The 25,728-nt window shown below is 45.1% G+C and overlaps 1 protein-coding gene across 1 annotated transcript; it reads right to left on the reverse strand.

Moving 5' to 3' along the window:
- Positions 1-5,870: 5,870 nt before the first annotated feature.
- On the reverse strand, positions 5,871-24,849 carry zbtb41 (zinc finger and BTB domain containing 41). The gene is made up of 11 exons (XM_071377097.1): positions 24,706-24,849; positions 22,954-24,223; positions 21,071-21,278; positions 20,059-20,128; positions 16,170-16,317; positions 13,737-13,866; positions 12,974-13,069; positions 12,639-12,745; positions 12,359-12,464; positions 11,503-11,591; positions 5,871-8,260 (listed from the first exon to the last, which is right to left on the reverse strand). Exons 2-11 carry the CDS (start codon positions 24,191-24,193, stop codon positions 7,611-7,613), a joined length of 2,844 nt encoding a protein of 947 aa, XP_071233198.1. The 5' UTR covers positions 24,194-24,223; positions 24,706-24,849; the 3' UTR covers positions 5,871-7,610.
- Positions 24,850-25,728: the final 879 nt, after the last annotated feature.

Genomic DNA, 25,728 nt, shown 5'->3' on the forward strand with positions numbered 1-25,728 from the left:
AACAATCATGCTAGTCACGTCTCAGTCTTTCCGTGGTTGAATTGGACAACAAAGTGTTTCGCAATTGGTGCAGTTCATAAAGAAACTGCAAATATTTGTTTGACCTTTTGCTAAATAAATATTATTTGGTCTATGTATCCCATCTGCTTCTCGACTTCAATAGATCTCAAAGCCGTCTGGAATTTACACTTTTTCTCAATTGATTTGGCGCATTGAAGGGAACAAAGGTCCATGCTCTTAAAACAGTTCATCCAGACGTCGAAACATACTTCTAATTTTGCTAAATAACCCGTAGTCATTGCAAAATCCAATATTGCTTTCAATTTCAATATATCTCTTTAATAAATCAAATTTCTCCATCAAACCTACACACGTGTCAATCATTGATTAGTTCATATCTTAACACATTGTTTGTGTGTGGATGCATATTTTTTCACAGGACCATAATCATGGACATGTCCTCAAAGAAATTGTTAACAAAAGATCAATATTGGTCCTTGAATGATATCAGTCATTTACATTTCTCAACATGGATGCATCTGAAACAGTCTCAAAATAATCAAATACTAGTAACTTTAGTGAGACTTTTAAAGAACATAAGAAATATTTGGAACTAGTGGTTGGCCCATTTGACAGTTTCATGGGATTTAACGTAAGATATATATATTTTTAAATAATAAAACACGTAATTTGAGATTTAAGCAATCCTTAGTTCATTATATGAACAAAGACAATAATTAAATGTTAATTCATTCACTTTTTTTCCACTGTAAAAAAAATCCTTATTTGTTAATTGTGACATCTTGTATTTTAATCCACAGTGCTGCCCAAAGGCACAAGTTTAAGATCCACCCCCGACAATAATTACCTTGGTTGAATTTAAAAAGCCCCAACTCAGACTCCAGGTAATTCATTTCTCAGTGTACATGTAACACCAGTGGAGAGAGAATGAAGGAAATAACACTGTATGTTATTATTGTACTACACATCTGGTCCTACGGTGTTAAAGGTAAGATATTTTGATACACACTAACTATTCATTCAATGAAGATTGCGTTTAGTATTCTTTACACATTCAATGAATTGTGAGCACTGATGTTTTTTCTTAAGGCAGTGCCTATATGTGGTGTAACGTGTAATTAATAAAAAGGCCTAGTACAGGGCAGAAACACTCATCTATACATTTCTAATCCAAGATACACTGTATTTGTTGAACAAAGGTCATTGTGCAGACAGATGATGCATAATAATAAATGTCTTTTCTGACATTTTTCAGCTCAAGAATCTGGAAAAGGCTGTCAAAGACCTCAAGTGGACAATGGCTTTGTTGACCCAGAGCAGGAAATGTACCAGGATGGCATGACTTTGACTTATGCCTGTGATAGAGGTCTGAAGACACCAATGGAAGGCTGGTGGGGGATGATTAAATGTGAGAATGGTAGATGGTCTGATAGTCCTCTGTGTACGGGTAAGTACTGTCTGCTCTAACCTTGATCTATAGCAAAGAGGCTTATGTAAGAGTGGTGTAAAAACTCCGAAAACTAACCCTTTGGTACAGGAAAGAGAGGATGTTGGTGTGACAGGATACATTTGTGTTGTGAACAACATTCAGTACTGTCATCTCTTGTACTTCGTTGTCCTTTATTTCATTACTAATCATTGTTTGTACTGTATCTTCACAGCCAGTCGTTCTTGTGATGCACCTCCTCAAGTGAACCATGCAACCATTGTTCAACAATATCAAAACAAGTTTAGTGATGGAACAAAAGTGGTTTATAAATGCAAAAGATCCTACATGATGGAAGGGAATGCAGATGTAGTCTGTCTTTCAGGAGAATGGACCTCAGCCCCCACATGCAGTGAGTACTGACTTAAAGGGATTGTGCCAGATTTGGGCAAATAAGCCCTTTTCCTACTTACCCTGAGTCAGATGAACTTGAGCATGCTAGCCGTTCCGGTAGACTTCCAGTCACTGTGCTAACGCTAGTTAGCATTGGCTCGCAAAACTCCTCTAGTCTTCCTTCATACTGGACTCAGAGACATATCATTTTTAACCATTACTTCATCTTGATTTGGGTAAATCGAAGCAGGGCATAAAATCTGACACTATCCCTTTAAGATCCAACTGATTTCTGTATTCTGACGTCTGTACTGCATTTTTGTGTCACTGAAGGGAGCAGTACAGTATTGACTTTGAGCTTCAGTCCAGAGTCCTCCAGAAGGGTTTCTAATAACATAATCACATGTTTAAAACTGACCATAAGCCTTGTTTCCTAGCCGTTTCATTGAAAAGTCAAAAGTGAGCAAATAACATTTCATGTAATAATCACATTTATCTCTTTATCTGAAATCTAATCACATGTTATTGGCCAAGTACACATATTTTTTAGATGTTATCACATGTGCAGCGAAATGCTTGTGTTTCTAGCTCCAACAGGGCATTAAAATAAATAACAATACACACATAATCCAGAAAAATAAAGAAATTAAGAAATATCAGAACATTATTTTTTTAATATGCTGCTATACTGTAAAGCTTAGCTGGGTCATTCATTAAAGACATAATGGGAATGTATTGTTACATTTTTAAAGGGTCATTTCACAGCCTTGCTGAAATCTAACCTAATGCAGGTAAAGTCAAGAACAACAAATGCAACCTGTGGAAACCATTTATTTGTACTTGCTGATTTCAGCAAGTACAATCTTTTACCAGATACATTTTCACACCTACCATAACTCTCTCCAACAGGTCATGAGGCCTTACGGAAGTGTAGGGACAGCGAGTTTCAGTGCAGTAACAGAAGGTGTATACCGACCACCTGGAGGTGCGACAAAGACGACGACTGTTCCGACAACAGCGATGAGGAAAACTGTGGTAAGTCAAAAACAAAAAACTTTTCTGAAATCTACCAATTGCCTAGATACCTTAATATGCTAATTTAGCTAGTGGGGGAGAAGGTCTCGGTGCTTTTCTTCCTCTATGAACCTGTTTTATCTCAGTCATTCTCAGTAGGTGTATTTTGTCTCTTAGTTACAATAGTTGTACTTAAATAAATGTTACAGTAGGCCTATTTTTTTCTCTCAAAATATGAACTACCATGTCATCCCATTCAGGTTACGAAAATGTAGATCCATAATGGGTAAGTTTTTTGTGCATCCCTACACGGTGGATTACAAAACTTGTTAGAGTTTACAGTATTAAAAATATGATTTTTATTTCAGGTTGTTCATGATGAAGATGTGACTTACTGAAAGACCTGAGGATGGATGATACCTTGTCCATTTGTTCACATATCACAACATATGTGTATTTTCTTAACAGGGCTAGGAACAGCAAATCACCCGAAGAGAGGAAGAGAAAAATAGATTGTTTAGGATATAACTGATAAATGTAGCTTTTACATTTAGGTTATGATATAGAAAATGATTTATACAGCACACGTGGTTCAACATTCAAAAGGCACTCGTACATCTAAGCAGTCTTTTTTGCAGGTGCATGGTAACGGTTGAACAAGATGAAGGAAAAAGGAAACCGCACACTGCTCTTGATAGTATCACTGCACTTTAATAAGCTGACATATCGGCCTCACGGCCTTCGTCAGAGCTTTTAGCACAAGGGGTTAAAATGGAGGGGAGCAGAGTAGGGTTCCATCATGACCGATCTCCATCACCTAAGGAATAGATAGAGCCTCCTGGGTGGCGTAGTGGTCTAAGACACTGCACTGTAGTGCAAGCTGTGCCAGTAGATATCCTGGTTCGAGTCCAGGCTCTGTCGCAGCCGCCCGGCCGGCAGGGATGTTCTTGTCCCATTGTGCTCGAATGACTCCCGTGGTGGGATGAGTGCAATGCATGCTGACATGATCACTAGGTGTGCAATAGTAAAGAACTGCTCATGACTGCATTAAATTTGGAAACAACACTCTGAAACTGTCAATAAATGATTTACATACAGTAAATTAATGTATATGTGTGATCCTCCTGTATCTTACATATGTTTTTCTTTATTTAGAGGTTGAATTGGACAGACAGAGAGAGAAGTCGAGTTTATTTAGAGGTTGTATTGGACAGAAGTCGAGTTTATTTAGAGGTTGTATTGGACAGAGAAGTCGAGTTTATTTAGAGGTTGTATTGGACAGAGAAGTCGAGTTTATTTATTGGACAGACAGAGAGAAGTCGAGTTTATTTAGAGGTTGTATTGGACAGACAGAGAGAAGTCAAGTTTATTTAGAGGTTGTATTGAACAGACAGTGAGAAGTCGAGTTTATTTAGAGGTTGTATTGGACAGACAGAGAGAAGTCGAGGTTAAGTCGGGTATGTGCTGACCAACTGGCAGGTGTCTTCACTGACATTTTCAACATGTCCCTGATTTATTCTGTAATACCAACATCTTTCAAGCAGAACACCATAGTCCCTGTGCCCAAGAACACAAAGGCAACCTGCCTAAATGACTACAGACCCGTAGCACTCACGTCCGTAGCCATGAAGTGCTTTGAAAGGTTGGTAATGGCTCACATCAACACCATTATCCCAGAAACCCTAGACCCACTCCAATTTGCATTCCGCCCAAACAGATCCACAGATGATGCAATCTCTATTGCACTCCACACTGCCCTTTCCCACCTGGACAAAAGGAACACTTATGTTAGAATGCTATTCATTGACTACAACTCAGCGTTCAACACCATAGTGCCCTCAAAGCTCATCACTAAGCTAAAGATCCTGGGACTAAACACCTCCCTCTGCAACTGGATCCTGGTAGGTAGCAACACATCTGCCACACTGATCCTCAACACTGGAGCTCCCCAGGGGTGCGTGCTCAGTCCCCTCCTGTACTCCCTGTTCACCCACGACTGCATGGCCAGGCATGACTCCAACACTATCATTAAGTTTGCAGATGACACAACAGTGGTAGGCCTGATCAACGACGAGACAGGCTATAGGGAGGAGGTCAGAGACCTGGCCGGGTGGTGCCAGAATAACAACCTATCCCTCAACGTAACCAAGACTAAGGAGATGATTGTGGACTACAAGAAAAGGAGGACCGAGCACGCCCCCATTCTCATCAACGTGGCTGTAGTGGAGCAGGCTGAGAGCTTCAAGTTCCTTGGTGTCCACATCAACAACAAACTAGAATGGTCCAAACACACCAAGACAGTCGTGAAGAGGGCACAACAAAGCCTCAGGAAACTAAAAAGGTTTGGCATGGGTCCTGAGATCCTCAAAAGGTTCTACAGCTGCAACATCGAGAGCATCCTGACTGGTTGCATCACTGCCTGGTACGACAATTGCTCGGCCTCTGACCGCAAGGCACTACAGAGGGTAGTGCGTACGGCCCAGTACATCACTGGGGCTCAGCTGCCTGCCATCCAGGACCTCTACACCAGGCGGTGTCAGAGGAAGGCCCTAAAAGTTGTCAAAGACCCCAGCCACCCCAGTCATAGACTGTTCTCTCTATTACCGCATGGCAAGCGGTACCGGAGTGCCAAGTCTAGGACAAAAAGGCTTCTCAACAGTTTTTACCCCCAAGCCATAAGACTCCTGAACAGGTAATGAAATGGCTACCCGGACTATTTGCATTGTGTATAGTCACTTAACAATATCTATATGTACATATTACCTCACTTTAACCATATCTACATGTACATACTCCCTCAATCAGCCTGACTAACCGGTGTCTGTATGTAGCCTCACTACTTATATAGCCTCGCTACTGTATATAGCCTGTCTTTTTAATGTTGTTTCATTTCTTTACCTACCTATTGTTCACCTAATACCTTTTTTGCACTATTGGTAAGTAAGCATTTCACTGTAAGGTCTACACCTGTTGTATTCGGCGCACGTGACAAATAAACTTTGATTTGATTTAGAGGTTGTATTGTACAGGCAGAGAGAAGTCGAGTTTATTTAGAGGTTGTATTGGATAGACAGAGGAAAGTCGAGTTAATTTAGAGGTTGTATTAGACAGACAGAGAGAAGTCAAGTTTATTTAAGCAATAAGGCTTGAGGGGGTGTGGTATATGGCCAATATACCACAGCTAAGGTCTGTTCTTATGCACAATGCAACGCAGAGTGCCTGGATACAGCCCTTAGCCGTGGTATATTGGCCATATACCACATATCCCTGAGGTGCCTTATTGCTATTATAAACTGGTAACCAACATAATTAGACCAGTAAAAATAAATGTTTTGTCATACCCGTGATATACCATGGCTTTCAGCCAATCAGCATTCAGGGCTCAAACCACCCGGTTTATAATGCACATTAATGAACATGGTGATCCCCTATAAGGCAACATATAGTACATCCCCATAAGGACAGAAACCTATCATAAGTATCAAGTGTCTCAGAGTAGAAGTGCTGATTTAGAATCAGTTTTGCCTTTTAGATCATAATGAATAAGATTACATGGACAGGAAGGGGGTGGCCTGATCCTAGATCAGGGTGTTTTATACATACTACCCAGGCTGTTCCCTCCTGTCCATTGTGAAAGAAACAACATGATATACATAATATACAGAATACTTTAAGATTGATTCAGACGTGGTTGACCTCGTGATACACTGATTAAACAGACCTTTCTAGTTTTGAGGAACCCGCCGGGTGTAGGGACGTCACCCCTAGACGCATTGCATTTCTCCTACTGATGGTGTAATTGGTTATGGTTACTATTGGGGGGAGAGGAATCTGATCCTAGATCTGTACAGGGGGAACACCACCCCGGAGCAACAGGCTGACAACACTATGATTGGTTATTACTCTAAAATTCTGTGGTAACTGGAAAGGAACACGTGGAATATTATGGAACTTGATTTGCATGGGGTAAATGCGTTGTATAATACTTTAATTCAATTTTAAATTGTGAATAAATAGCCAGATACACCTGTAAGAACAGCCAGCTTTTTGGAAATGAGACACCCTGTTCTGGCTCCTGTCACAATATACATCACTCACTCACACTCATTTATGGAATGACAGAGACCTTAGGCTTTTGTGTGACAAGAGAAACTTTAAAAAGTGCTCTTTGAACCCAATATGATGAAAGACGTGGGGCTCAATCAAGGTGGTGCAACGTTTGGACGATCGCAGATATAAATATCACAAATGGAGCTGATGAGATTCCCTGTTCCACACGGCTGACAACTAGATCTGTTCGACACCATCTGTTTCTATCGGTGTTCTCCCCTGAATAAGCTGCAGAGGTTAAAAGAGCAGGACGATCGCATTTTATTTTAAGGCTAGATACATAAATACTTCATAACCCATACATAACCCATTCATAACAGATTCATAACCCATTCATAAACTATACATAAGCCGTGCATGAGCATTTTGTGAATGCTTATGTTAAAAACGGGCACCCTTCAAATAAGTGTTACCTCTATGGGCTTATACAGTTTTGTATGGGTTATAAATGGGTATGGGTTATATGTGTACTGTATGGGTTATAAATGTGTACTGTATGGGTTATAAATGTGTACTGTATGGGTTATAAATGTGTACTGTATGGGTTATAAATGTGTACTGTATGGGTTATAAATGTGTTATAACGTCCTTATGTAGGTACCCTTTAAATAAAATGTTGCCAAACGGGAAGTATAGAGAGGCATTATCAATGGGTGACGTGGTCCGAGTTGGAGATGTTCTGGACGGGGGTGGCAGAGTCCAGGCCCAGCAAGGTGCCCAGGTACGACTGATCCCTGGGGTCCAACATCTGGTCAGGCTGCACCGGGTGAACAATGTTGGCCGGCTGGGGGGTAAGCGTGTACTTCTCCAGGAACGCCAGCTCCGTGGCAGTCTGGTACCCCCCAGCTGTCTGCTGCTGCCCCTGACCTTGGGGCGGGCAGGTTACGTGTCCCCTCAGGTCACCCTGTACCCCCGAGACCACCCTGGGCATCTGGACGGGCACCAGCGTGACAGGCAGACACACGTCGGAGGGGACATTCTGGAGAACGGTCTTGGGTTCAGCCCGGTACACTTTGGAGGGGCCGTGGGTATTATAAGGCAGAGTCACCATCTTGTCCTCTGTCAGCACCACCGGAGGCTGCTGGCGGTGTTGCTGCTGGTGGTGCTGCTGCTCAGTGGACTTAGCACCGTGTACATGGTCCATATGGTACTTCAGCTTGTCTTTCCTCTTAAAGGTGGCGCTGCAGTGCGGGCAGTTAAAGGGGCGGGCGTCCGAATGGATCACCATGTGCTTGGTGAGGGTCTTCTTAATGCGGAACGTCTGTTGGCACACGGGGCATCGGTAAGGTTTTTCACCTTGCAAAAGACATGACGGAAGTTAGTTGGGCAAACATAGTATTACATATAGAGGATAAAAAGGGGAGGGAGAGGAGAGGTAGAGGGGAGGTAGAGGGATGGGGGAGGTAGAGAGGAGGGTGGAGGTAAAGGAGAGGTAGAGGGGAGGTAGAGGAGATAGAGAGGAGGTAGAGGGGAGGGTGGAGGTAGAGGAGAGGTAGAGGGGAGGTGGAGGGATGGGTGGAGGTAGAGGAGATAAAGGGGAGGTAGAGGGGAGGGTGGAGGTAGAGGTAGAGGAGATAGAGGGGAGGTAGAGGGGAGGGTGGAGGTAGAGGAGATAGAGGGAGGTAGAGGGGAAGTAGAGGGGAGGTAGAGGAGATAGAGGGGGGTAGAGGGGAGGGTGGAGATAGAGGATATAGAGGGGAGGTAGAGGAGAAGGTGGAGGTAGAGGATATAGAGGGGAGGTAGAGGAGAGGGTGGAGGTAGAGGAGATAGAGGGAGGTAGAGGGGAAGTAGAGGGGAGGTAGAGGAGAGGGTGGAGGTAGAGGAGATAGAGGGGAGGTAGAGGGGAGGGTGGAGGTAGAGGAGAGGGGAGGGTCGAGGTAGAGGAGAGGGTGGAGGTAGAGGAGATAGAGGGAGGTAGAGGGGAAGTAGAGGGGAGGTAGAGGAGAGGGTGGAGGTAGAGGAGAGGGGAGGGTGGAGGTAGAGGTAGAGGGGAGGGGAGGTAGAGGGGAGGGTGGAGGTAGAGGAAATAGATGGGAGGTAGAGGAGGTAAAGGGGAGGTAGAGGGGAGGGTGGAGGTAGAGGAGATAGAGGGGAGGTAGAGGGGAGGGTGGAGGTAGAGGAGATAGAGGGGGTAGAGGGGAGGTAGAGGCGAGGGTGGAGGTAGAGGAGCTAGAGGGGGGTAGAGGGGAGGGTTGAGGTAGAGGAGATAGAGGGGGGTAGAGGGGAGGGTGGAGGTAGAGGAGATAGAGGGGGTAGAGGGGAGGGTGGAGGTAGAGGAGATAGAAGGGAGGTAGAGGGGAGGGTGGGGGTAGAGGAGATAGAGGGGAGGTAGAGGGGAGGTAGAGGGGAGGGTGGAGGTAGAGGAGATAGAGGGGGGTAGAGGGGAGGGTGGAGGTAGAGGAGATAGAGGGGGGGTAGAGGGGAGGGTGGAGGTAGAGAAGGTAGAGGGGAGGGTGGAGGTAGAGGAGATAGAGGGGAGGGTGGAGGTAGAGGAGATAGAGGGGAGGTAGAGGGGAGGGTGGAGGTAGAGGAGATAGAGGGGGTAGAGGGGAGGTAGAGGCGAGGGTGGAGGTAGAGGAGCTAGAGGGGGGTAGAGGGGAGGGTTGAGGTAGAGGAGATAGAGGGGGGTAGAGGGGAGGGTGGAGGTAGAGGAGATAGAGGGGGTAGAGGGGAGGGTGGAGGTAGAGGAGATAGAAGGGAGGTAGAGGGGAGGGTGGGGGTAGAGGAGATAGAGGGGAGGTAGAGGGGAGGGTGGAGGTAGAGGAGATAGAGGGGAGGTAGAGGGGAGGGTGGAGGTAGAGGAGATAGAGGGGGGGTAGAGGGGAGGGTGGAGGTAGAGAAGGTAGAGGGGAGGGTGGAGGTAGAGGAGATAGAGGGGAGGGTGGAGGTAGAGGAGATAGAGGGGGGGTAGAGGGGAGGGTGGAGGTAGAGGAGATAGAGGGGAGGTAGAGGGGAGGGTGGAGGTAGAGGAGATAGAGGGGAGGTAGAGGGTAGGGTGGAGGTAGAGAAGGTAGAGGGGAGGGTGGAGGTAGAGGAGATAGAGGGGAGGTAGAGGGGAGGGTGGAGGTAGAGAAGGTAGAGGGGAGGGTGGAGGTAGAGGAGATAGAGGGGAGGTAGAGGGGAGGGTGGAGGTAGAGAAGGTAGAGGGGAGGGTGGAGGTAGAGAAGGTAGAGGGGAGGGTGGAGGTAGAGGAGATAGAGGGGAGGGTGGAGGTAGAGAAGGTAGAGGGGAGGGTGGAGGTAGAGGAGATAGAGGGGGGTAGAGGGGAGGGTGGAGGTAGAGGAGATAGAGGGGGGTAGAGGTAGAGGAGATAGAGAGGGGGTAGAGGGGAGGGTGGAGTTAGAGGGGGGTAGAGTGGAGGTAGAGGGGAGGGTAGAGGTAGAGGAGATAGAGGGGGGTAGAGGGGAGGGTGGAGGTAAAGGAGATAGAGGGGGTAGAGGGGAGGGTGGAGGTAGAGGAGATAGAAGGGAGGTAGAGGGGAGGGTGGGGGTAGAGGAGATAGAGGGGAGGTAGAGGGGAGGGTGGAGGTAGAGGAGATAGAGGGGGGTAGAGGGGAGGGTGGAGGTAGAGGAGATAGAGGGGGGGTAGAGGGGAGGGTGGAGGTAGAGAAGGTAGAGGGGAGGGTGGAGGTAGAGGAGATAGAGGGGAGGGTGGAGGTAGAGGAGATAGAGGGGGGGTAGAGGGGAGGGTGGAGGTAGAGGAGATAGAGGGGAGGTAGAGGGGAGGGTGGAGGTAGAGGAGATAGAGGGGAGGTAGAGGGTAGGGTGGAGGTAGAGAAGGTAGAGGGGAGGGTGGAGGTAGAGGAGATAGAGGGGAGGTAGAGGGGAGGGTGGAGGTAGAGAAGGTAGAGGGGAGGGTGGAGGTAGAGGAGATAGAGGGGAGGTAGAGGGGAGGGTGGAGGTAGAGAAGGTAGAGGGGAGGGTGGAGGTAGAGAAGGTAGAGGGGAGGGTGGAGGTAGAGGAGATAGAGGGGAGGGTGGAGGTAGAGAAGGTAGAGGGGAGGGTGGAGGTAGAGGAGATAGAGGGGGGTAGAGGGGAGGGTGGAGGTAGAGGAGATAGAGGGGGGTAGAGGTAGAGGAGATAGAGAGGGGGTAGAGGGGAGGGTGGAGTTAGAGGGGGGTAGAGTGGAGGTAGAGGGGAGGGTAGAGGTAGAGGAGATAGAGAGGGGGTAGAGTTAGAGGGGGGGTTGAGGGGAGGTAGAGGAGGTAGAGGGGGGTAGAGGGGAGGGTGGAGGTAGAGGAGATAGAGGGGGTAAAGGTTTTGTTGTAGCCCTTTGTCTGTAAAATAGTTTTTAAAAAACATTTAAAAAACAGATGAAAAGCAGACATTCATTGAAGCGTGTGTATAGTGTGATGGCTGCTGGTCTAGGAAATGAAAGCAGGTCGGTAATGTTGCCTGCCACACCTGTCATCTATTTATTGGACATCTACGACCACCAAATACATTTGTTCTGGATTAATATGTCAATAAAGGGTTGATGTGAAAAGATAGTTACGCTGCCAGGCAAACAGACATTCACAGCTTGTATTGTCCTCTTACCTGAGTGTGTTCTAAAGTGCATCTCCAGACTGGACTTCCCTTTGAACTCCTTCTTACAGACCTCACACTGATGCACAGCTGTTTTATACCTATACAATCCACACACGTTTGACCAATGTTTAGTCTTTTCACAAATAGTCAACTAGACACCATAGAAGATCCTCTTCAACAGTACAAAAAAAATTACAAATAAAATTGACAATCACTGGATTTGTTCCATCTGGGTTGTTGGGTTGATAAAATGTAGTATCAATAAAGTCATTGTAATTATACCAGCGACAGCGAGTACAAGAAATTGAAACCAAAAATACATTTTCAACGTCTTTTCAACATCTTGTGCTCATAGGGTAGTCACATTTATACCAAAAACTATGTGACTGTATGTATTTAACTGTCCAGATATGGAAGTCAAGTTGTTTTCTGTGCATGTACTGTGAATTTACTTTGTTTTATTGAATATCATGTGAGAATGTGTTTGACGTGTGCTGACTACGCAATTATTGTTTGTCCAATGCTGTTTATTCTGCCTATTTTCCTGATCATTTAATAAAACATCTAATAAAAATCCCTTTGGCGCCGACTGACACTCTAAATCTAAAACATATTGGTCACGTTCCAGCATGACTACATTGCAGATGTTACGTTTCATCAACCAATGGTTATATGCCACGTCATCAGATTGCTATATTATATGATGTAGTTAGCTGATATGTTAACACCTACTCAGTCGTTGTGAGATCTGACATGCATCTGCAATGTAGTCAACCGCGTTGTGAGATCTGACATGCACCTGCAACGTAGTCAGCCTGGAACGCGCCCATTCCCTCCATCTCCATCCACCATCAGGACCACTTACTTCTGCCACACCTTCTCTCCCAGGTGGACACTTTTGTAATGGACGGTCAGGTGATCATGGCGCCTGAAACACTTCCCACACTCCTCACACTGGTGGGCTTTCTCCCCTGATAACAACCAAGGGAGATTCAATTCAATTATTATCCCCGTAAGACAATTTGTGTGCAGCGTAAAAACATACAAACAGTTTCAGGACCATATATGAAGAAATAACCCAGGGGAACATTTTACTCTCTTTTGCACGGCTACGGAACATAACACGGAAGGTGTGTATACTGTACCCGAGTGTATTTTCTGGTGTTTGGTCAGATGGTCGTGGCGTATGAACGTCTTTCCGCATTCGTCACACTCGTAGCGCTTGTCGTCGTGGTGGACTCGAAGATGAAGCCTATCAGAATAATGTTGAGGGTTCAAGTTTTTAACAAATGTTAATATGCAATTAAAACAGGCAAACATTTGATTTATTTTGTATTAAATGATGACAAAATGATGATACAATTATTTTCTCTGGAGAAGACAAAAACTCCCCAATAGAAACCTCATGAACATGGGAATCCACCCACAGGTGATAGCCAATAAGAACTAGGTACGTCATGAACTGCCCAAGCATATTGACCTATAAGAGCTGCCGTGGCGGAAACTCTGTCCACAGATACTGCAGAGGTGAGGTTTCTCTCCGCTGTGAATCCGCAAATGTTCTCTCAACGTTGTCCTACGAACATAAAAAAACAACCACATTACAATCAATGGAGTTAGATTGATAGTAGACCAGTTACTAAAGTTGAGACTATTACCATGTGAGCAGTGAGAGATAGACACAATACCACTGTAAGGTTCCGCTTTTCTTTTCTTAGGCAACCTTGTGTTCTTTTTCTTTGTGTTCTTGAACCCTGTCGTTCATTTTTGTTCATTGATTTCACCTGTGTTGGTTTCTCACCTGGTCTCATCAGCTCCATATTTACTTCAGTTCTTTCTGTTTGTATAGTTGTGAGGTATTGTTGGTTTTTGACTGCCTACCTGTGTTTGACCATTGCCTGCCTGTGTTTGACCTTTGCGTGCCTGTGACCACGCTTCCTGCCTTCTGCGAAGTCTTAAGAAACATTTGCCGCGCTCTGCGCGTGAATCTAGACCTTTTTCTCCCTGAGTATTCATTACAACCACCACCCAAAATAATTGTTAAAAAGAAGTTGGTTAAAAGTTTCGTTAAAAGTTATAACATTAGTAGTTGATGTGTAAAAAAACATAGAAGTTCAATGTAATCACACTTACATGTGCAGTATTCTAAACACTGCTGTTTATTTCAATATTTTTATTTATAATTTTCCCACAACACAAAAAAAATAACATCGACCTGTTTATTGTAGTTGTGACAATCCTACCTCTCCCTCACTGACTTCCCACAGATTAAGCAGGTCCATTTTCTCTTGCCCCCGTGTGTACATTCAATGTGTCTCTTCCTGTTACCCGTGTCGTTGAACTGGCGGCCACAGATGTCACATGGGAACGGACCTGTGGACAGAGTCAAAGGTCAATTCAATATCCCTGTGTCACAGCCTTACTTTTCAATCCAACATCAACATCTGATCATTGATTCAAGTTAAGCTTCTACAAACTTGATAGCATTCTCTTCAATGATTATACAACCTTTTCCTTGACTCCCAATGTTTTTGAGGACAATAAACCCGAACGTGGTATTTGTATTTATTTTGGATCCCAATAGTTCCTGCCAAGGCAGCAGCTACTCTTCTCGGGGTGCAGCAACATCAAGGCAGTTTATACAATTTTAAAAACATTACAATACATTCACAACAGATTTCACAACACATTAAGTGTGTGCCCTCAGGCCTGTACTCTACTACCACATATTTACAACACAAAATCCATGTGTATGTGTGTGTATAGTGTGTATGTTATCGTGTGTGTGTGCAGGTGTCTGTGCCTGTGTGTGTGTCTCTTCACAGTCCACACTGTTCCATAAGGTGTATGTTTATGTTTTTTAAAATCTGATTCTACTGCTTGCATCAGTTACTTGATGTGGAATAGAGTTCCATGTATTCATAGCTCTACGTAGTACTAGTCTATTCTGTGCTGCCCTGTTCGGAGCCAATTGAAATTTTCCTAAGTCTCTCATTGTGGCACCTTACCACACGACTGAACAGTAGTAGTCTCCACTGGGATTCTCTGCCTCTAACCCTATTACAGGGGCTGAGTCACTGGCTTACTGGTGCTCCTTCATGCCGTCCCTAGGAGGGGTGCGTCACTTGAGTGGGTTGAGTCACTGACGTGATCTTCCTGTCTGGGTTGGCGCCCCCCCCTTGGGTTGTGCCGTGGCAGAGATCTTTGTGGGCTATACTCGGCCTTGTCTCAGGATGGTAAGTTGGTGGTTGAAGATATCCCTCTAGTGGTGTGGGGGCTGTGCTTTGGCAAAGTGGGTGGGGTTATATCCTTCCTGTTTGGCCCTGTCCGGGGGTATCATCGGATGGGGCCACAGTGTCTCCTGACCCCTCCTGTCTCAGCCTCCAGTATTTATGCTGCAGTAGTTTATGTGTCGGGGGGCTAGGGTCAGTTTGTTATATCTGGAATACTTCTCCTGTCTTATCCGGTGTCCTGTGTGAATTTAAGTATGCTCTCTCTAATTCTCTCTTTCTCTCTTTCTTTCTCTCTCTCGGAGGACCTGAGCCCTAGGACCATGCCTCAGGACTACCTGGCATGATGACTCCTTGCTGTCCCCAGTCCACCAGGCCGTGCTGCTGCTCCAGTTTCAACTGTTCTGCCTGCGGCTATGGAACCCTGACCTGTTCACCGGACGTGCTACCTGTCCCAGACCTGCTGTTTTCAACTCACTAGAGACAGCAGGAGCAGTAGAGATACTCTTAATGATCGGCTATGAAAAGCCAACTGACATTTACTCCTGAGGTGCTGACTTGCTGCACCCTCGACAACTACTATGATTATTATTATTTGACCATGCTGGTCATTTATGAACATTTGAACATCTTGGCCATGTTCTGTTATAATCTCCACCCGGCACAGCCAGAAGAGGATTGGCCACCCCTCATAGCCTGGTTCCTCTCTAGGTTTCTTCCTAGGTTTTGGCCTTTCTAGGGAGTTTTTCCTAGCCACCGTGCTTCTACACCTGCATTGCTTGCTGTTTGGGGTTTTAGGCTGGGTTTCTGTACAGCACTTTGAGATATCAGCTGATGTACAAAGGGCTATATAAATATATTTGATTTGATTTAGTCCAGGTGTGGCAAAACTAGGGCCTGTGGAACCTGCCTTGTTGATAGTGCTGTTAAGACGAAATGTCACCCAAAATGTAATTTAAGATGCTCCAAAGCTTTTAACTATCATTCTTTATATCATTTATTTTTGTTTCATAGTATAGTTTCTTCTTTTTATTTAGTTTAGTCACATGATTTCTCAATTTGCAGTACGTAATGCCATACCTTTTGCCTCATCCCTCTCAACCATACAATTTTTCAATTCCTCATCAATCCAAGGGGATTCAACAGTAACACTTAGGGCATATAGTTATAACGTATTATTACTTGTTATAACCATGATAATGCTTTATACATGAACTTACAATATGTTACGCCTTTCAACTGGCTCAAAATGACAGATAATAACCGATTTATCACTTTACTAACACATTATAAGCAGTTCATTCATACTTATGACAAGGCTAATAAAGCATTATGACCCATCATAATGCATTATATCTGTACGCCTAAAGTCAAGAGGTACAATACATTTATCTATCATCTAAATAGGTTGTATAAAGCAATTCAATTACATTTCCCATTCATTACCTAAATGGTACTTTTCTTGATGCTTCAAGCGGGCAAACCTGGACTTGAAGTAGTCGTCGCAGAAGGCACATTTGAAGGGTCGGTCTTGCGTGTGTAGAATCATGTGCTCCTCCAGATGGGGTCTACGTGTGAAAGACTTGTGGCAGATCTGAACCAGGAAGAGCAGAGAGAGAAGATTATCGCCCTCCAGGTTCCCTTGGAGAGTTCATCAATGAGCTTGACGCCCTGATAAGTTCCTTTCCTGAGGATGGCTCACCTCTCACAGTTCTGGGTGACTTTAACCTCCCCACGTCTACCTTTGACTCATTCCTCTCTGCCTCCTTCTTTCCACTCCTCTCCTCTTTTGACCTCACCCTCTCACCTTCCCCCCCTACTCACAAGGCAGGCAATACGCTTGACCTCATCTTTACTAGATGCTGTTCTTCCACTAATCTCATTGCAACTCCCCTCCAAGTCTCCGACCACTACCTTGTATCCTTTTCCCTCTCGCTCTCATCCAACACTTCCCACACTGCCCCTACTCGGATGGTATCGCGCCGTCCCAACCTTCGCTCTCTCTCCCCCGCTACTCTCTCCTCTTCCATCCTATCATCTCTTCCCTCTGCTCAAACCTTCTCCAACCTATCTCCTGATTCTGCCTCCTCAACCCTCCTCTCCTCCCTTTCTGCATCCTTTGACTCTCTATGTCCCCTATCCTCCAGGCCGGCTCGGTCCTCCCCTCCTGCTCCGTGGCTCGACGACTCATTGCGAGCTCACAGAACAGGGCTCCGGGCAGCCGAGCGGAAATGGAGGAAAACTCGCCTCCCTGCGGACCTGGCATCCTTTCACTCCCTCCTCTCTACATTCTCCTCTTCTGTCTCTGCTGCTAAAGCCAATTTCTACCACTCTAAATTCCAAGCATCTGCCTCTAACCCTAGGAAGCTCTTTGCCACCTTCTCCTCCCTCCTGAATCCTCCTCCCCCTCCTCCCCCCTCCTCCCTCTCTGCTGATGACTTCGTCAACCATTTTGAAAAGAAGGTCGACGACATCCGATCCTCGTTTGCTAAGTCAAACGACACCGCTGGTTCTGCTCACACTGCCCTACCCTGTGCTTTGACCTCTTTCTCCCCTCTCTCTCCAGATGAAATCTCGCGTCTTGTGACGGCCGGCCGCCCAACAACCTGCCCGCTTGACCCTATCCCCTCCTCTCTTCTCCAGACCATTTCCGGAGACCTTCTCCCTTACCTCACCTCGCTCATCAACTCATCCTTGACCGCTGGCTACGTCCCTTCCGTCTTCAAGAGAGCGAGAGTTGCACCCCTTCTGAAAAAACCTACACTCGATCCCTCCGATGTCAACAACTACAGACCAGTATCCCTTCTTTCTTTTCTCTCCAAAACTCTTGAACGTGCCGTCCTTGGCCAGCTCTCCTGCTATCTCTCTCAGAATGACCTTCTTGATCCAAATCAGTCAGGTTTCAAGACTAGTCATTCAACTGAGACTGCTCTTCTCTGTGTCACGGAGGCGCTCCGCACTGCTAAAGCTAACTCTCTCTCCTCTGCTCTCATCCTTCTAGACCTATCGGCTGCCTTTGATACTGTGAACCATCAGATCCTCCTCTCCACCCTCTCCGAGCTGGGCATCTCCGGCGCGGCCCACGCTTGGATTGCGTCCTACCTGACAGGTCGCTCCTACCAGGTGGCGTGGCGAGAATCTGTCTCCGCACCACGTGTTCTCACCACTGGTGTCCCCCAGGGCTCTGTTCTAGGCCCTCTCCTATTCTCGCTATACACCAAGTCACTTGGCTCTGTCATATCCTCACATGGTCTCTCCTATCATTGCTATGCAGACGACACACAATTAATCTTCTCCTTTCCCCCCTCTGATAACCAGGTGGTGAATCGCATCTCTGCATGTCTGGCAGACATATCAGTGTGGATGACGGATCACCACCTCAAGCTGAACCTCGGCAAGATGGAGCTGCTCTTCCTCCCGGGGAAGGACTGCCTGTTCCATGATCTCGCCATCACGGTTGACAACTCCATTGTGTCCTCCTCCCAGAGTGCTAAGAACCTTGGCGTGATCCTGGACAACACCCTGTCATTCTCAACTAACATCAAGGCGGTGACCCGTTCCTGTAGGTTCATGCTCTACAACATTCGCAGAGTACGACCCTGCCTCACGCAGGAAGCGGCGCAGGTCCTAATCCAGGCACTTGTCATCTCCCGTCTGGATTACTGCAACTCGCTGTTGGCTGGGCTCCCTGCCTGTGCCATTAAACCCCTACAACTCATCCAGAACGCCGCAGCCCGTCTGGTGTTCAACTTTCCCAAGTTCTCTCACGTCACCCCGCTCCTCCGCTCTCTCCACTGGCTTCCAGTTGAAGCTCGCATCCGCTACAAGACCATGGTGCTTGCCTACGGAGCTGTGAGGGGAACGGCACCTCCGTACCTTCAGGCTCTGGTCAGGCCCTACACCCAAACAAGGGCACTGCGTTCATCCACCTCTGGCCTGCTCGCCTCCCTACCTCTGAGGAAGTACAGTTCCCGCTCAGCCCAGTCAAAACTGTTCGCTGCTCTGGCACCCCAATGGTGGAACAAACTCCCTCACGACGCCAGGTCAGCGGAGTCAATCACCACCTTCCGGAGACACCTGAAACCCCACCTCTTTAAGGAATACCTAGGATAGGATAAAGTAATCCTTCTAACCCCCCCCCCCCCCCCTTAAAAGAGTTAGATGCACTATTGTAAAGTGGTTGTTCCACTGGATATCATAAGGTGAATGCACCAATTTGTAAGTCGCTCTGGATAAGAGCGTCTGCTAAATGACTTAAATGTAAATGTAAGATGATTCCAGAATACACTGACTGTACTTGCAGAATACACTGACTGTACTTGCAGTGAATGTGAAAATGTGTCATTCTGTGGACTATGTGTATCATTCTGTGGACTATGTATTATGTGATGTGTACAGATGTAGGGTCTTAATTTGAGCCAGTTCGCTACAGAATGAAAGTAATCCTGCAGCAACAGGAAATGTGAATTATTATGTGGATTATAATTCATGGACACACATTTTTGTAGGGGTTGACATTTCTATGTGGAAATTACAAACACCAGAAGCCCTTTTAAACCTCAAATACACTACAGGTTTTCAATTTCCTGCATTGCATCTGTAGGTATATATTATAGAGTGGTCCTTGTGCGTAAATATTGCATCACCCATCTCATATGTATATACTGTATTCTATACTATGCCACTGTATCTTAGTCCAATGCCACTCTGACATATATGTGTATATATTCTTAATCCATTCCTTACTTAGATTTACGTGTTTTTGGGGTATATGTTGTGAAACTGATCAGATATATTACTTAAATATTACTGCATTGTCGGAGCTAGAAGCACAAGCATTTCGCTACAATAACATCTGCCAAACACGTGTATGTGACCAAAACATTTGACTTGATTTGATTTTGACTCAACTTCTAAAAGACATCTCATTTCATATGGCTATGCAATGACGTCACTTGAACCTGATGAGCTAATGTTGGTGACACTACCATGTGGCTCAGTTGATAAGAGCATGGCGCTTGAAACGACAGGGTTGTGGGTTCGATTCCCACGGGGGGGGGGGTCCAGTACAAAAAATGTATGCAAGTGTATTTGGATAAAAGCGTCTGCTAAATGTTAAAACCAAACTTCTTAGGCTCAAAGTGTTGATATTGATCAACGAGAGACATTCATATTATAAGGGCTCAAGGTGAGTGATCCCTTCAAAATATGATTGTAGTCTGAATCTTGGGGCTAGCATTTTACTCCTTACCTCATTTTCTCTACTGTGTCCGTTATAGGAAACAGTTTATTTTTTGGGATTGTGTTTCATAAAATAAAACAAGTCAAAGCTTACATCACACTTCCATCCATCGTTCTTCTTCCTCCTCATGGCCAGGAACTCCTGAATGTGGTCCGGGTGGAACCTGAAAGCACAGTGGTAACACGTAGTTAGCGCACACTAACACGTAGTTAGTGACTTCATTATTCATTCCTTTTCACTCCTTGGAGAGCAGAGGGCCTCCATATAAACACACAGTACAACATTGACCTGTCTGGATCCCTTTGACACTGAACAACGCTGTGACACGTGTCCACAAGATGGTAAAGCAAATTATTTTAACTTTAAGTACACTACATAAAACTAAGTGAGAAAAGGACACAACTGGTGGACTACAGTGTAATCCATTTAATTCAATAAACTCTGTTGATCCCTGAAGAGCAATGAAATAATCCCCATTATAGAACTGCTAATAACATCTAGATCAGGGCATATAATGATCAACTCAGATTACTACTAACCAGAAACCCCTTTACCCTGAAAGACTACAAACAAACATTAAACTCGTCTAGCACTGGTTTCCTTGACCCAGATTAAGCCTAGTAATTGACTAAAACACACTTCCAATGGAGAATCTCCATTGATTGATTGTTAATCCAGGACTAGGCTTAATCTGGGTCTGGGAAACCAGCCCGTAGTTTGGAAGGGCTGTTAATAAGGTTTCAATTCAACCACTAAATAAATAACCTCATTTTTATATTCATACGAACATGATTTTAGTCATTTGAATTTAGAGTGATTATTTTCCTAAAAGCTCAATTGTTAGGGATTTATAATAATCAAAATGTATAATATGTATAAGAGTGTAATGTGAATATCAGGGTTGGGGGTCAAGTCCATTTCAATTCAGTCAATTCGGGAAGTAAACTGTAATTCCTATTCCAATTCAAATGTTCCTCAAAGCTTCTCTATTAGAAAAATGTGGAATTGGAATTTCTGTTTACTTCCTGAATTGGCTGAATTGAAATGGAACTGACCCCAACCCTGGTGAACAGAGAATGATGATGGGACAGGAACGAAGGCTCGCCTTCTGACGTGTTTGGCGAGGGTCTTTTTGCTGGCGTGGAGCTTGTTGCAGAAGGAGCACTTGTGGTCCTTCTTCTGGAAGGGGGCGTCGCTGGCGTGCTTCTTCTTGTGTACAGTGAGGTTGGACTTGGTGGAGTAACACTGCAGACACACGTCACACTGGAAGGGCTTCTCTCCCGTGTGTACCCTGGTGTGACTCTCATACTTCCCTATGGGAAATACAGAGAAAAACATCAGAATATTATGAGCTATTATAAAGTATTCGGTACATGTTATGGCTCAAAAGACAGATAAGTGGTGCACAACTGCAGCACAGATAGAACAATGACACAGATATTTTACTGGATGTTTAAAATGTGAAGCATCCGCTTGGCATTTCCACTCATTACCAAATATGGTAGTGAGAGGAAGCCCAATGGCGGGCAGTGGGAGAAGATGGAACAAGATGGAGTTCGGACAACATTCTGCAAATTTTCTCATTGATGAAACGTTTGATCTCAATACAGTTTTCTGTTCCCAAAACTAGAATTGGTTATAGACAGTGGACAATTTTTTTTATTTAACTAGGTAAGTCAGTTAAGATTACAGCCTAGAAATAGTGGGTTAACTGCCTTGTTCAGGGGCAGAACAACAGATTTTTACCATGTCAGCTCGGGGATTTGATCTAGCAACACTATCGGTTACCGGCCCAACGCTCTAACCACTACGCTACCTGCCAGACTAAGGACTGTAAACTTTACTCTTCGTAAAAGTTTTTAAAAATAATGACGTTTAGGACTGCAAGTGTGAATTGAGTTATTGCACAAGCACACTTCACAGAGTAGGCGTTCCCTAACGGAAATATGCAGATGATGCTAGAACACGCCAATAGGATCTCGCTAGGTCGTGCTTTCCTCTGCCCACCTCCTTGCTTGTTCTGCCCACTATGGGGGCAGCGGGTCGCCTAGTGGTTAGAGCATTGGGCCAGTAACCGAAAGGTTGCTGGATCGAATTCCCAAGCTGTCGTTCTGCCTCTGAAAAAGGCAGTTAACCAAGTGTCATTGTAAATTAGAATTTGTTCTTAACTTACTTGCCTAGTTAAAAAAAATGCTAATTTGTTCCCATTGGAAACGACAGGCTGTCTTGGTTTAGTTATTAAAAATCTTTGACCGCAGTCCTTCAGGGCTTCCATGTCTGCTCTTGAAAACTCCACTGAGTCACTTGATTGGCAGTCAAACAAATTAAACCTACTACTTACTTCGTTGCTAAGAGAAGAGGACAAAAAACAGCACTTGTGGTTGTTTAAATGTTGGTTATGTATTAATTATTTAATATATTATTATTGTTTAATATCTTATTATTATGTTGAATGTTGGTTATTGTTTCATACTATATTATTATTATTATTGTTAAGGGTGTGTACTGGAGGCGAAGTCAGGTGCAGGAGAGCAGAGTGTAGTGAACAGGCGCACTTCTTATTTCCGGTCCAACGAAAGCACAAAAGTACATAAATGTGTCCAACCACGGAACAATAGACAAAAGTATGGCGCGTAACAATACCCACATAACATAAATACAATTTCACACAAAGACATGGAGGGGAACAGAGGACTAAATACATTCAGTGTGATTAGGGAATGAAAACCAGGTGTGTATGGAACAAGACAAAACAAATGGAAATATGAAAAATGGAGCGGCGATGGCTAGAAAGCAGGTGACGTCGATCGCCGCCAGAACAAGGAGAGGAGCCGACTTCGGCGGAAGTCGTGACAATTATTATGTTGTTGTTGTCATGTATGTTATTAATCTGTTGTTGTATAATATCAGCTCAGAAACAACTGCCTACATAAATACAATGTAATCAGTGCAATACATTTAAATAAAATCTTTAAGGAGAGTACCTACCTGTGCGGTCAAAGGTCTTGTCACACTTGGGGCACTTGAGCGTCTTCTTGCTTACGCTCTGGATGATGACAGGAGCCAGTCCCTCTGGGTACACTGTTCCATAGTTAGAACCATTGGCAGCCTGACTATATACCTCCACCTCATTGACTGTCTGGTGTTCTGTTGTCTCCACCTCTGAACTCTCACCGCTCTCTCTTGCTCCCCGTACTAACGCACTTTGACGTTCTTCCACCATCTCCTCCTCCTCCCTCTCCTCTTCCGCCTCCTCACCCTCGGTTGGGGTGAGTGCATCTCCTGTGTCGGATATGTGCTTTGGTTTTCTCCCATCTTCTTGTTCTTCTTCATCTTCCTTGTCATCTTCCTCTGTGGTGTTTGGGTCTCTACTAGCGGGGTCTTGATGTAGTTTCCCCTCTGTTGCGCCGGCGCTGTCCGCGTCACCTCTCTCCAATTTAGCGGGAACTCTCCTCCTGCGGGCAGACCTCCGGGTTGTGGTTACCATGGTAGTAACCTCTTGATTGACCACCTTTTCTCTGGCGTCTCCCTCGGTGCTGCTACTGTGGTTCCTGTTTAAATGGTTCTCCAGAGACTTCTTGTAGCAAAACGTGCGGCTGCAGAATGAACAATGGTGGGCACCAGCCTGGACTGGGCTTTGGACCCCGACACAGTCTGATGGAAGGTCAGAAGCTTTAGAGGTCTTCTCTGAGCTTGGTTCCCCCACGGACTTAACCTCCACTCGGGCAAGCGCTGGCCGGCCATCCCCCTCTCCTGCCAGGAGCTTCACTACATCCATCATGTCCAGGAAGCCGGCCGCTTCAGTCAGGGCAGGGACCTCGCTCTCGGGAATGACGCACTCGGCCGTGTAAAGGAGGTGCAGTAAGTGTTGGAACACGGAATCCTCCACGTGGTCAAGAATCACGTGATCGGCGGTTGGGTTTTTGGTCAGCTCGGCGTGGAAGTAGCTGCTACCGTGCGCCAACATGGCTTTGTGGGCTCTGTAGCGCTTCCCGCCCACACTGACAGAGACGTCGCAGAACCTCTGCTTCGTTCGGTCCTCGTTTAGAAACTTGAGGAGGTTGTCGCCATGCTGCATCATGGTCAGGTGCCTCTTTTGTGATGGAGGAACCGTCTCTGAATCAGTCATGGTATTGATGTCCAGTGAGTCAATTTGCCCACTGGCACAAGCACTGACCTTTCCTCTTCTGTTTGGGGGTTGAGGTTGGTTGGGTTTTCTCGTCATCATTATGTTAAATGGGGAACCATTCAAAGAGTTCTGAAAAACAGACATAATTTCAAGAAACAGCCTATGTCAGCAGAAAGTTATGTTGTACATATGTTATTACACAGCCTGTATGGCAAGGTGAGAGGTAAAGACAGATGTAGCTTATAGATGCAGCTGATTATACGTGTATTTTGATATTGCATTTACTGTTATAGCCAGCCTTTGATATGTTGGCTAATGTTTTGTGAAAGCCAATGTATGCAGTGACATGGGTGTATCAACAACTCAACTGCTGGCAACGTTGTTATATCGCCTATTCCAACAACGTAGCGTGCAGCCAACTCAATTCAGTGTTGATGTGCATCAGCAGTTGGCTACAATGTTGCAGTCTCAAATTCGCTATCCACCTCAAGGACCCCTATGTTATGGTCTGTACAAAAGCCCCCTCCCCCCGAAGAGGAGAACGTTGACAAACGACCCGTACTGCCCCTTTGGGAAAGCATTCGTGCAAGTGAATTCATTTTCAAACCTACCTTAGAAGTGTAAGCACGCTAAGAAAAAAAAAACGAAATACACTCGTACATCTCTACTCTGAGAAAAGAGCAAAAATGTCAATTTCCTGAATATCGCAAAACGCCCCACCTTCACATTCTTGTGGAAACGTCGCAAACAAACAACGCGCTCGTTCATTGGCTGTTTCAGCTGTTGTCCTCGAGCCCTTTGTGTAACAGTAACCAGAGAGAAATGTCACACAAAAAGCCGACAAAAACACTTTGATATTTCTCTCATATTTATGCAGGTACGTGTAAATTGTTTTAAACGGTAACAGCCTTCGTGTGCTTTGTGTTCCTTGATAAACGTGAAGAATGTGCTGAACTGTATCACATTATTCGCCTATGCGACTTTATAGTCTATGTGGCATTGTGGGTATTGTAGTGAAATACGACATAGGGAACCTATCGAGAGAGATGTGTGATGAAAGGATTGTGAACGCCTTCATCTAACAGTCTCACAGTCACAACCCACTTGAAAATGAATAGAGGAGGATAATAAAAAAATAGGAAAATTAATGATTGGAAACCCATGATAATAATCAAACCGTTCCTCAAACTGGTCTTCAACAGTATAGACTCCTTTAATGTTCTGCTCTTCTTCACCCTTGTTTCAATGACCTACTTGCAATTTGGATTATGACATGTTATTTACATACATTAGACAACGTCATAATGTAATAATAAACATAATGTCATAATGTCAGCGTCAACACTGATCAATTTATCAGCATCAACAAGTATGGCATGTAAAAACAATACCTCTGTGAGATTTACTGACATCATGCAAATGAACTCCCCATGTACGGTATGCTATTGTGGAAAAATGACCCCAGCCATTATCACCTTAACTGACCTAGCTTCATTCACTTCTGTCGATCTACAGAAATCCCATAACCTACTAGCTATACAATTGTAATGTTATAGCTGAAAAGGGGGAAATATGAGAAATGATTCACACTGACTCGTAGAATCAACGACGAAATTAACATTTAGAACTGTATT

This window comes from Salvelinus alpinus, chromosome 30, assembly GCF_045679555.1.
Source record: "Salvelinus alpinus chromosome 30, SLU_Salpinus.1, whole genome shotgun sequence".
Taxonomy (NCBI): Eukaryota; Metazoa; Chordata; class Actinopteri; order Salmoniformes; family Salmonidae; genus Salvelinus; species Salvelinus alpinus.